Source organism: Netta rufina, assembly GCF_964035555.1.
Source record: "Netta rufina genome assembly, chromosome: 1".
Classification (NCBI taxonomy): Eukaryota; Metazoa; Chordata; class Aves; order Anseriformes; family Anatidae; genus Netta; species Netta rufina.
The window spans coordinates 80,333,554-80,346,254 of record NC_140123.1 but is presented as its reverse complement, the minus strand read 5'-3'; the positions used below and the strand labels follow the sequence as shown (position 1 = coordinate 80,346,254).

The following is a 12,701-nucleotide window of genomic DNA, read 5'->3' as shown; positions in this document are numbered from 1 at the left end:
CTTTATCATTTTGGATAGGATATGCACGAATGCTTAAGTACTGAGACATACAGAAGAACAATTTCATGCAGGATATGTATAACAGCACTTCTCCATGAATGTCTTGATTTAGTCTCTGTGTCAGCTGTTGTATCATCATCACAGCCAATACTACATCAAACAGATTACAAATTAACTCACTTTCTAGGCCTTGAAGCTAAGTATGGAATTTGATTACACCCCTCAAAGCACAACCTCAGTGATAGTTACATTTTAAATTTATTAACTCCGGTGGCAGACTAACCACTAAGCATTCCTTTGTTGGTAACCAGGTATTTTAAGGTTGAACGAACACCTGTATCTTAAAAAGGAAACATCTGAAAAGGACATATAGAACAGTCTTTTCCACTCTTTCTTTCAATGCCATCTATTCAATGAATAACCTGAGTGAAATAAACAGGGTCTTCCTCTAGTGTGGTCTTCCATCAAACATAAGAAAGTCACTCACTGCCGTAAAAATACATACATGCATATTTCTTTGTCATCATTGAAAAGCATTCCTTAAAAATCACACAGAAAAAACAGAAGGTGCCAGATGATTATTTCCAATTTGAGTAGCAGACGTTTATTAACCAAATGACAATGCAATAACTAAAAAGCAAACAAAGAAAGAGCACTTAGCATCCTTAAAAACTCAGGAACAACTCAGTGTTAAGGGCACATGAAATAAATGACGACAACTTCTGAACAGCACCACTGATAGCACAAGGACAGTAGCTCTTCTGCAGCTTCCTGGAAGTTCGAAGCTTTCACATTTTGTCGTTGACGAGGAACGATCATCTGACTCCAGCTACGCCAACAGTCACACCAAAAAAAAGTTCCAAATCCAGAGAAATGTCTGTTGCTCATTCACATAGTGACATTTAGATGAATTGAAAGCAATGTATTACAAAAACAGATTTTTTTTTTCTTTTTCTTTTTTTTTTTTTTTCCTGAAAAAAAAATGCTTCTTTTCACCTTTAGACCTCTGGATCCATATCCCACATCCATATCCCTTTCAGCAAAAGTAACCTGCTTCCTTATCACTTTAGACGTTCCCGTTGAAGTCCTTTTTACTTATCTCCCAACAAAACTTTTGTCTGCTTCCACGTCCTCTGATACCTCACTGCAGCCATGCCATGACACAGCCTGAATGGAGGCCAACTAGCTATTTTAAACCTATTTCTCCTTCTGCTCTACCCCAGAGACATCCTAAAGCTACTGTGAGGAAGCATCAGACAAAAAAAAAAAAAAAAGGTAAAAACAACCAAAAAAACAACAACAAAAAAACCCTGCTGCACAGTTTTTGCATGGTGTGTACTCAGGTCATCGAGCAACAGGATACAACAGGATACGAAACATGCAGCATCATGTTTAAGATGGATAACAAGTAGGTGAACTTGCCCAGCAGTGAAGCAAACATCATCTCCATGAAGGCAGCAGGGCTGATAGTATGTCTGAGGCTGTCCAGCATAACAGTATTGGCCCAAGAAATAAATCAATGTTGCTTAGCCAGCTTCCATTGCAAGAACTGAGACCGAAGCCAATGACCACTGCCTCCACGGAAAAAAAATCCCAAAGAGTTCAGTTTGCCTTGAAACAGACCCAGGTTAAAAAAAAATAGAAATAAAAAAAAAAATCTGTGCTTCTTCACTTAGAAAACAGATGAGCATTAGCAGCTTCATCCTATCAATATCATCTCCAGTGAGGTGCAAAGGAACCTTAATGAAAGCCTGCTTTAGAAGGCAATTATTTCCTTCAAATGTTTTATAACCTCATATGTAGCAGTTTTGCTATCTTGCTTCTATGGGAAATACAGTTCTTGTACACATCCTTAAAACAAATCAGCAGCCATTAAGACAACAAAGCAGACTAATATAAATATACTTAGAACAGCCTTTACAAAAATGCCTGGAATGCATTTTTAACACCTTGTTAGAAATATGCTGTTGGTTTAAAAAAAAAAAAAAGTTATGCAGAGACACTGGCAATTGCAAGCAAGCGACAGGAAAGAGTTATAGCTCAAAAAACAGATTTTTTTTGTAATTTCCAGAATAATACAATTTTAATATTTTTTTTACTGTTCTCTCTTATGATATGTAACTTATAAAATACAAGTTCTCTAACATTAAAATACATCCGTGATTGAATAATAAACAGTGCTAAGAAAATAATTATCTTACACGTGATTGCTGATAAAGACTGCATGTCTGGTGAGTTTTATTCCTCTTGTACGTTCAATCCACAGGTCCTTTACCATCTTACAGGAATCGGTGACAACCAGGAACCCATCTCAAAGGATGAGTTTTAAATTTAAGCAAGACTTCTGGAATGATGTACCTCTCAAGAATCGGGACAGGAAGCATTGCAAGAGTGTGTATCAGTGGGGAATTCTTTACATAAATAAAATACTCTTAGGTTATTCATTTCAGTGGTAAACTGCATTTACATGTCAGGCTGGGAAGAGGGAGTGGAGAGGGCAGACACCCACATCCGACAGTTTGGTGTTTGCTTTCTGTACCTTCTTCATCTGCAAAGGCAAGCAGGCGCAGCAGGGTGCGGAGGAGATGCGAGAAGCCAGCCACCTCACCGCGGTCCCCTCAGCGGATGCTCCACGCAGCTGCTCCGTGCTGTGGTCGTAGCAAGGCTCTTGGTGCACGAGCTCTGCTGCTGCTGCACACCCCGCCGGGGGTCACAAGACGGTTACGGGACGAAGCTGCTCCAGCTGCGTTTCCAAGGCAATTCGCTCCTTGTGGACCTCCTGGAGGATGGAGAGAGATGTGCCCTCACTTTTTTTGGCACTTGCACACACCACACTTCACCAGTGAAGGGCAAACCATTGGTGCTGAGCTGCCCAGGGGCGTGGGGCTCTGCTGTTTCAGTAACTCTCCTTGCTGTCCTGAAACATTACCACACAGCCACCCCCCACAGCAGTCCTTGTAGCAGGGCGACACGGAGGCTCAACTACTTGCTCAGGCAGTCAGGGAGAGGAGAGGTCCTACATCAGCCAGTGGAATGGCTTGGGATGCAGTGAAACAGCTGGAACTCAGCACTTTTACCAAAGAAAACCAACCAGTTCATTTTCAAATCACATTTCCCTCAAAATTACTTTCTGAGAATTCTTGGTTCATACAACCAAACTCTTTCATTTTGCAAATGTACAAGATCTGGCCACTCTGAGATGAAACGGGCCTTGCAGTCTGCCTCTTTGGCAGCCCTGGCAGGGAGAACATCAGCCTGGGTGATGAGCCGGCTGTGATGGCTTTGGGGAAAGCCTCTCCTGGCCTCAAGGCTGCCCCTGCACTGAGGCCTGGCTCTCGCTGATGTCCCATCAAAGAGCTGTGCTGATTCCCCAAGATGTCAGTGCCCTCAGCAGCGGGCAGGCCTCCACCCCTGTACTCTTCCCCGCCTCAGGGCAAGCTCACAAAGCCTGAGACATGCCCATAATGTCTGCTGGTTCCTGTAAGAACAAGGCCCTGCTTCAGCAGAAAGTTTCCAGGCAGCAATATGACTTGAAGGACAAGCTCAGTTTTCTGCTCTTCTATGAACCTAAATCTCTCCATCTTTCCATGGTCCTGCAGGTAAAATGCAGGGAATAGCAGAGGTCTATTTTGTGAAGGGACTGGAAATTAAGCACACTGAAGATAGCATATGGAAGAAAATCAGACTATAGATACACTGAACTAACTAATGATGGCAATGGGCTGTCATCAAAAGCTTTCATCTCCATGCTTATTCCAATCGCTGTCCTATATTTTGCTATGATTTCAGAACAGAGCATCCACTCTGCATTACTCTTGGGAGACCCCTGAAAGCTAGTTAAAAAGTAATATATATTAAAGTTGAACATAAACAGACTTTCATCTTGACTGGAGAAGAAGTGTAACTGAGGGTTCACCTCCCTTTTCAGTCAAGCGTGTTCATAACATGCTAGATAGAAAAAGCTGTAGCAGATGAAAAGCTGAAGTTGGTACTATCTTTGAACTGAGACAACAGAAAAAACAGATCTGGTATTTATAAGAAAGTAGCTCCTTGAGAACACGCTTAAAGAGAAGTCAACAGACAACACTAAAAATCAGTATTAGATGTTCACAAAAAGAGCATGGCTTAGCCAGTCCGTGTACACCAGAAGACAGCTACGTAGCACAACCGATCAGCAGACAAGGAAGCTACACCTTGAGTTGCTCTCTTGCACTGGGTGATACCATCAGATTGCCCAAACTTTTCAGAAAGACAAGATTCCTCCTTTAGATCTTAAGTGCCAATGGAGCTGTATGCACATAGGTTGTAACTCTTCCCAGAAAGTCTCACTCTAGCCACCCATACAGTGTAGTTATTCTCTTCCAGAAACCGACTGCAGGGAGGTTTGTCACTGACTTTCAATGTGTTCCTTACCTTCAGCTGCTGCTGGAGCTCACTGTTCAACCTGGCGAGCACAGCATTGGCTTCTTTGTTTTTTCGTATAGCAGTCTGAATAGCCCTTTTCTGCTTGGAAGACTGTCTGCCAGACAGATAAATACAAAACATTTCAATTAAGAGCCTCAATGGTGGCTGATGCCAGAAGACCAGTCACCCATTTTGTGTGTCTATACCCTATACACACTAGACTACATGTCAAAGACAAGGTACAAACTACACATTTAGGAAAAGAAAAACGTAACACTAAAATAAGATGACTGAACCAGGTGGGCTATTTGAAAGTAAAATGGCCACGCTTGTTAATCTGAATGACAGAAACATTTTAGGCTGTCTCAGTTATTTTAAAATCACTGCAGTTGGATTCAGCTTAAGAATAATCCTTGCATAGCTGTCCTTATTGCAGTATCTGTCCTTCAGCTGTTTTCAGACACTTGTAGAATTTAAAATTCAGGAGTGGCTAAAAGAAAATATAAAAATCACTCTATTCAGAAAGAAACGACATCTGCATGAAAATGCTGTCTCAGATTTTTCAAGGCTCTGCTGATTCTGATATTGCTTCACTTAAAAATAATATTAATTTTCTTTCTCAAAACAGTCACTTTTACAGAAACTACCTGATATCACAAACAGAAACAGGCAGATGACTTACGGAATTGCCTCATCTCTTTTGCTGCTTAAATAAAAGATTTCTCTCTTATTATTATTATGACTCTATAGCCCATGGTGACCGGTGTGGAGGAAACTGCAGTCAGGCAGATGGGTACAGAAAGTGCCAACTTCGTACATAAGGACCAACTGCTCTAAGAGATAGAGGTAGCGAGAGCATAAAAGGAAAAAAGAAATACAGAAAATACTGGCTGGATATCCAAGCCCTTTTTCACAGAGATTATTTTAAAGTTTTACATGAGGCATCAAAAGCTATTTAGTGACAAATTTAACCTAAACCAGATGTCCTATTCAAATAAGGTCCATAATGGTACACAGTCCCCGTTCTTTCTCTTGACAGAGCTAATGGCACTGATCTTTGCAACAGGGTCTACTTCACAACACAGTCTGGTCTTTATGCTATTATCTTCCAGTGAACTGTCAGGTTTTGCTTCAAACCACTCTCTGTAGACTATAAAGTAATAATTACAGGAGGAAAAAAAAACAAAAACAAAACAAAACAAAACAAAAAAAAAAAAAAACAAAAACACAAAACAAAACAAAAAAAACACAAGGAATTACAACCCCATGGTCATTTAAACATTTCAGGAAAGATACAGACAAGACGGGATTAAGTTGAGATGTTAACAAATGCTATTATCTGTTCTTTGAACCTCTATGGAATATGCACTCCCAAAGCACAAAATAGCTCTTTAAGGGCATCCTAGGAGTCTTATGATTTATTCTAATCTCCGTTTATGCAGCACAGATTCAGTCTGCTGACAAACAGTTTGCCAAAAACTGCTCAACTGATTTGGGCATCTCGGTTTTGCTTCAGATTGAACCAGGTGCCGTTGCAAGGCTTTGGGCAAAGGCAGGCTTTAATGTTTGCACAGTGTTTTGGTTGAGGGAGATGTATAGACCCGAAAGAGCTTCAAGTACCTTCACTTACCATTTGTGCAGCCCCTTCAACACTGCTATTAAATAAATATATATAATGAAATCCTCCAGGTCTTTGCTGTTGAGAGCTTCAACAGCTGTACTTATGAAAACAAACAACAAATGTTGTGTTTGGCAATTATTGGATTGTTACAAGTGGCCTATGGCTTACACCAGTGGTAAGCTCATTTCTAACCTTCCTTGTGATGAAGAAATATCACATGGGTATGACCAATATCAAGTATTTCATGACTCAGTTTCCTGGGCATTTAATTGGTTCTATCCATCCAAACAAATGAGCAAAATTCCAGAAGATTTGTGCAAGGTAAAAACATATACCCATGGAGTTAAAATGAGTTGTGTTAGAGATGCTGACTGAACAAGGCTTGCTCTTCAGACGTCTACTAGGTAGGGCAAAGCAGTAACTTTTCAAGAGGCTTACTGACTTACAGTCACTATAAACTTAGCCTGCACTGGATTGGACAGATGTAGATTTCAGAGACCTGCATCTTTTGAATGTTCTCAAAACCAGAACTATTAAGCACAAAATTATGCAAAGAGCAAGCCCTGCCACATCAGATCTCACAGTGCATTTTGGCGTGTGTGGAACAAGTTGTTTACTTTTGGACTGGGAGGTGAGGCTTGACTGCTGGCACGGAAGAAGTCACATTTATAGTGGGAGAAAGCTCGGGGGTCTCCAGCCCTTGTGTCTCCGTCCGAAGCTTCCTGCGGGCAGGTTTGGAGGGCGGCTGAACGAGAACAACCTCCTGCACGGGAGAAGCACAGCAAAGTTAAGTCAGGCCATATGTGTCCAGTCACTAGGCTGGGGAGTGCTTGTGGCACAGAAATTGCTGACATCTGGCCTAAGGTTTCATAATTTAAAGTGGTACAGGGCTTAATTTAAATTTGGTAATAGCCTCTCGGGTTTTTGACTTTGTTCGAAGAAACAATAACTCCTACAAACCCTTAACGAATGAAACAATTACGCTAGCTAGATGAATTTTGTCTTCATCTGGATGACAGGCTCCTCAGAACTGGATTGTATAGGTCTGCATTTGGGGAGGGGGTATGAACGGATGTACTAGCACCCAGTTGGCTCAAAAACATTAGGACCACTGCAAGACTTATTTTTAATTATGCTCCCAGTTGGTAAGGATCAATCACTAGCATAACAGCTTCTACCTCAGTCCCTTGGCACACAGCCCCTCTCTTCTTATCCCCTACTCTCTTACATGAAGCAACACAGAAATGAGCTTAGAAAGATGCATGTTTAAAATCATCAATGCAAAACTAACATGTTGAAAGTGTAGAAGTCTGGTTATTTCTCTTGGTAAGTTACATCGAAAAGAGTCTGGACTGCAGGTAAAACAAAAAGTCTTAATGCCTTTAATGAAGAAGTGTTTTCACTCTTTTAAATTAAGACATCTTTTCTTTTGCAATGAGAAGTGGTTTTAATGTTTTATATCTGTTTTAATACTGAAATATAAACGTGCAGTTTTCAGTGCATTTTATTATTAGGGCTCTTCTACAAGTGACATAACTATTACTGCCCCATTTCAGGAATGGGAAAGTTAAACATTTTGTTTGAAACAAAGTGATATGACAAAGGTTACACATTTAGTGTCACAGCCAAGACCAGAGATCAAGTTTTACTATCACTCGCGGAGTGTATATTACTGGGTCAGACTATCCTTCTCACTATGTTTTGGCCAACTGTTAATAAAACAAGAAAAAAAATAAATAAGGAAGCATTTAATGACTGAGCAATCATAAGAAAAAGAACTGTAGTAAACAGCCTGACTCATCAGAAGAGGTTACTATGACTGACACAGTATGAAGAAAAACATAAGACCATCAATAGTTAGAATTAGAAGGATTAAAATTATTAGAGGAATTAGAATTATAAGGACACAAGGGGGTTAGATGTTACAAACACTTCTGCCATTACTTTAAACGCAATTTAAAATATTAGAAGATCTTTTAATCAGGACATCAGCAGTGCACAGACCTCAGATAATACTGTACTCTGAAATCCTATAGCTCCCTGCAAACTCACAATGCAAGGTACTTGTGTATGCATTCAACACCTACAAACTGGTGGGATTCCAAATATGCAATCCCAGCTGACCTTAAACTGCCAAAACACTACAAAATCCATAGGAGTAATCCCTTTTCCATTTCAAGCACAGTACTGGAAGAAATACCCAGTACCTAAAAGCAGACCCCTCCGCAGGGGGCTCTTTGGCTGGCTGTCGTTGCACCAGCCCTTCAAAAGGGAGTCAGCACTGTGCCAACAGCCTTGCCATGGAGCAGGGAAACACTCAGAGGCGCTGCCAGGGCTGCTCTATCCATAAGCCAGGCTCTGTGAAGAGCACCACTGCACCTTTGGTGATTGCTTCATACAAAGTATGTGTTCACACAGAAAGAAGTTAGAAATCATACCTCCTAAGCAAATGTTTTGAGCAAATCTTTCCCATTCTGTGTACATTTCGAAGCAGACCCTGACCTCACAGCAAACAGGTGTGTTTACATCAAAACCAAACCCCTTAATAACTGGAAGCAAGAACCGCATCACAACTTGGAAGGCTTACAGTGAGGCAGGGGTCAAGTACAACCAAACTCCTTTTTTGTGTCCCTTAAGGCTCCACAAGCCCCCGTTGATTTGAAACAAATGGGAAGCTGCCTTTCTTAAAGCACATGCACTGATGTGTGCATACTAAAAGCCTTCTCAATGATTTATCGGAGCTGATGTCACGCACCATCCCGGTTCCCTCTGGTGTCTTGACCTCCCGAGAAAGCAAACATGTAAAAACGTAACTCTAACCCCCCGGTTTAATTGCTTTAAAACTTGAAACAACTACATTTGTTGATGAGGGCAAATCACTCAACAATGGCACAACATACGCAGGTCTCACCTTTTTTGCTGAGCTGTTTTCTTCTGCCTGCGACGGGGGTCTGTTCATCTGAGGGTGTAACTCAACCTCAGATACTTGCTCTGTCTGTAACAACAAATCAGTCACTGCTACACCCAGAAAGTGACTAGCAGTCACATACAATAACGTCAATGAGAGGAAACATTATACACAAAAGAAAAGTTACTTTAACAATTCAACAGTAGGAGAAATAGAGGTCTAGGATGACAGCTGAATGGATGACATATGTCTTTTTGAGACTTAACAAAACTCTTTTCTTGCATTTTATTGTGCTAGGAAAACAAGAGAAAAGTTTTTCTGCGAAAAGTTAGGGATCGTGTCTCTGAATATAAATGACCTGGTAACCAGAGTTTCTTCCAAAGCTATCCTTATGGCCTAAGCGCACAAAGGAAAAACCAAGGTGGGGTGGATAAAAGCTGAAAAGACCTTGGTTGTGCCCTGTCACCTTATCATCTCCTGAAACTGATGAAAATGCATTGGGGTAAGCTTCTGTCTTTGAAGCTGGCAAGGCTGGAGTGAGAAAGTATGAATTATACCAAAAATTCCAATAAAGGCACTGAAAACACAAGTCATAAAAGAAGCCAAACAATCTTTTTCCTTCCTTTCCCCCTTCTCCTGTTGCAAACAGAAACCGAGCTGAACCCTCAAAACACAGCTCTACATGGCAGCAAACCACAACGCCCTCCCCCTGGAGCATCTGACACAAGAGAAAACGAGCAGAGAGGGCTAACCCTTGGCTCTGCCTTGGAGGATCTTGCCCCGAGATCCTCCAGCACCTTCCCGTTTGCCCCAGCAGGACATGGCAAAGCACATCTGCTACGGGAGGGCAGCGGGCTTCGGAGCTGCCTGTCCCCGGGCATGCTGCAGCAAACACGGTGTAAACAGGGCACGGCTGTTTTCTGTCTAGAAAGCATCAGCTGGCTTTTGAAGACGGGGAAAGCAGGCAGCAGCAGGGAGGCTGAGGGCACTTGGCACTCGCAGGCTGCCTCCTCTCCTCTCTCCCAGCTCCTGTCAAGTCGGAGCCAAGCTGACAGCGGCCCCCAGGCAGGGCAGGCAGCCTGCCATCCTGCTCGCTCCTCACAAAAAAAAAAAAAAAAAAAAAGGCTCGCTTCTACCCAGGTGAAAGCTCGGGTTTAAAAATAAAAAGTTCAAGGCTAGCCTCAGACTTTAAAGGGGCCAGGATTTTAGCCAAAATAATAACCTGTCACACACTGAAGAACCGGATTTGCTCTTGCCAGGAGGTTTCTGCCTAGACCCATCAAGTTGTGGAGTGGTCACAAGTTTCACAGGGCTTAACCACAGGTTAAAAAATGACAGAATGGACACAACGTGGTATATTTTAAAATATACTTCTTTTTTTTTTTTTTTTCCCCCTCATAGCACTTCTGTTTCTTTTGTAACAACCAGTAAGAGCTCTACAGAGAGCTGCAGGGGAAGAGCAGTTCTGTCAGGTTACTGCTGCTCTTCAACCATACAATGTTGAACATCTATACAGAGCAGTGAGATCTGTGATTTTTTATTTAATTTTTTATTTTTTAAATGCGTGTGAAATTCCTCTGGAAAGGAGGAGAATGTGTCTTGGCTGACAAGATCTCTCTCCCCCTCTTCCAAGTGTGCTACATCTGTAGTGTTATCTGATGGCATAATAAAAATAAACACGCTGTGACTTTCCAGTAGTATTTGAATATTAATGACTTAAGTATTTGGATTTCAAATAGCTATTAGATACTAACATTTCAATTCTGGAAACCTTTTTTCACGGATTGAAGAGCTTCTTTTATATCTGTTGATTTCTGGTACAAATAGAAGAGCAAAATGGAAAAAGCAATCTTTTTTTTTTTTTTTTTCTGTCTACACAAATCAAAGACCTTTAAAATGCATTTAATGTAACATAGCATTTCTTTATCAGCAATGTGAATCGCCCATAACCCCTCTGATTTGTACAACCACTTTTTATATATCTGAAAGAAATCAAGGGTCTGGGCACTGTTAACAGTAGCATGGGAAGATCTATGGGGCTTTCATGAATGATTTGGGGATAGCAAAGCTCAAATACCCAGCAGAGCCACACAATAAATTTGGTCCCAAATCACATCACTTTGATAAATCACTTATTTAGGGGCAGCAAGAGTAAAGACAGTCTTTCAGAGAGCTGTGTAATATGTACACTATGAAGCCCTCATGGTATAGCTTTGCTGCAAAACGAGTGTGATGACAAGGACATGTGAGAGCCAGCTCTGAATGACCTTCCTTGGACTGGGGGCTCTAAACACCCCCTAACCTGGCCAGACCGGCAGCTTCTGGTGCTCATACTCTTGTTGGAGTCTGCATTAAACCCTGCATCAAAAGCAAGAATACAGCACCTTATTCTACAGCATGGAAAAAAAATAACAGAGGTTTGGTCTCCTTTCATGTGTAGATAAAATGCAGCTTTCAAAAACTGATGTGTTCGAGCAGCGTAGAAGTAACTAAACAGAGATGTACTCTACAATGTCAATTGCAAATATGAATGAAAATTGAAGTTAGAATAAGATAAATGACCTGCAGGGAAAAAAAGGTGGGAAAAAAAAATAAAAAGCTAAAACTGCTTCAGAAAAACTGATCTTAAAAAGTGGCCTCATTGCAGGAGAACACTGTTTTAACCTGTAGAAAACTGAAGGGAGAAAAAAAGAGTGAACTTTTTGTTCTAGTGAGAGCAAATATAAATTGGAGTACTGATGCCAGAAGGGTGAGTTTTCAAAATTTCCAACAGTTTGATAAAGCAGTTCCCAACGATACATCATCCATATTTTTTTTTCAGCAGCTGAGTGCTGCGATGTGGCTGTCAGCCTAGCAGCTCTGGCAGCTCCTGGTCTGCAGAGCAGTGGCTGGGCCACCGGGCTGGCGCAGGGACTGCAGGCAGGCTGGCGTGCAAAGCTCAGCAGGCAGCAGGGCAGGGGCTGGCTGGAGAAGGCAGATGGTAAAAATAAATACATAAGTACATTTGACCAAAAAATTTAAAAAAGAACTAGTTCTGGTGATGCAGCTCATGCATAATGAATAAAACCAAGTGACTGCCATGTCCCTCAAGTGCCACCTAGTGGCACGTGGAACAGGACATTTCTGAATGCTTGGCTTAAAGAAAAAAAAAAAAAAAAAAAAAAAGCTGTCCAAATTATTCAGGGCCTGCAGAGTGATCCTGCCCTGTGAGGTGTGCAGACAGCTAGTGCTGGGCAAGGTAGGCCTCGGTGCTTTGGAGTGTGTCTTGTTTGCTGGTCACGCAGGAAAAGTTCCCAGTCCTCAAAGTGATGGGCCTCTGACACAACTGCCCGAGCTTAAAAAATACTATTATGTTGCTGCAGTGGGTTTTGTTCAGAGACTGACACCACTTAACCCAGGCAGAAGTATTTCGTGCAACTGCAACTTGCATCGATGCAAAGAAGGTTTGCTGATTCAACAACCCAACAGAGTCCCCTAGGCGAGGTTTGAGATGCTTTACAAATATGTTTGCAAGCTGGTTCCTCCCCACTCACATTTTAAAAGAAAAAGTCCTCCAAGCAGACATGGGAGGTTTCCAACTGCAGTACAAGATTTGGGAGCCTGAACTTTCTCCTTGCAGAGTGTTAACTCCTGCCTCTCTGACTACCAAGAGAACATGGAAAAGGAGGAAGCTTAGTCCTCTGCAGGGAAACAGTCCAGTAATTTTGGACAAAACATGGCACTGACAATGGCATCTGGCTCCTGGTTTTTGTTTTGGCAGAGGGATTC

The 12,701-nt window shown here is 41.7% G+C and overlaps 1 protein-coding gene across 1 annotated transcript in view; it reads right to left on the bottom strand.

Annotated features, from left to right (window-relative positions):
- Positions 1-2,645: 2,645 nt before the first annotated feature.
- REPS2 (RALBP1 associated Eps domain containing 2) overlaps positions 2,646-12,701 on the bottom strand; it is a gene marked incomplete at its 5' end in the record, with an annotated part of 91,141 nt that continues 81,085 nt past the window's right edge. Inside the window, 4 exons of the mRNA XM_084306400.1 lie at positions 2,646-2,779; positions 4,414-4,519; positions 6,643-6,788; positions 8,937-9,020. Coding sequence (XP_084162526.1) covers positions 2,711-2,779; positions 4,414-4,519; positions 6,643-6,788; positions 8,937-9,020 — 405 coding nt within the window. The 3' untranslated portion in view covers positions 2,646-2,710. The remainder of the gene's footprint in view (positions 2,780-4,413; positions 4,520-6,642; positions 6,789-8,936; positions 9,021-12,701) is intronic.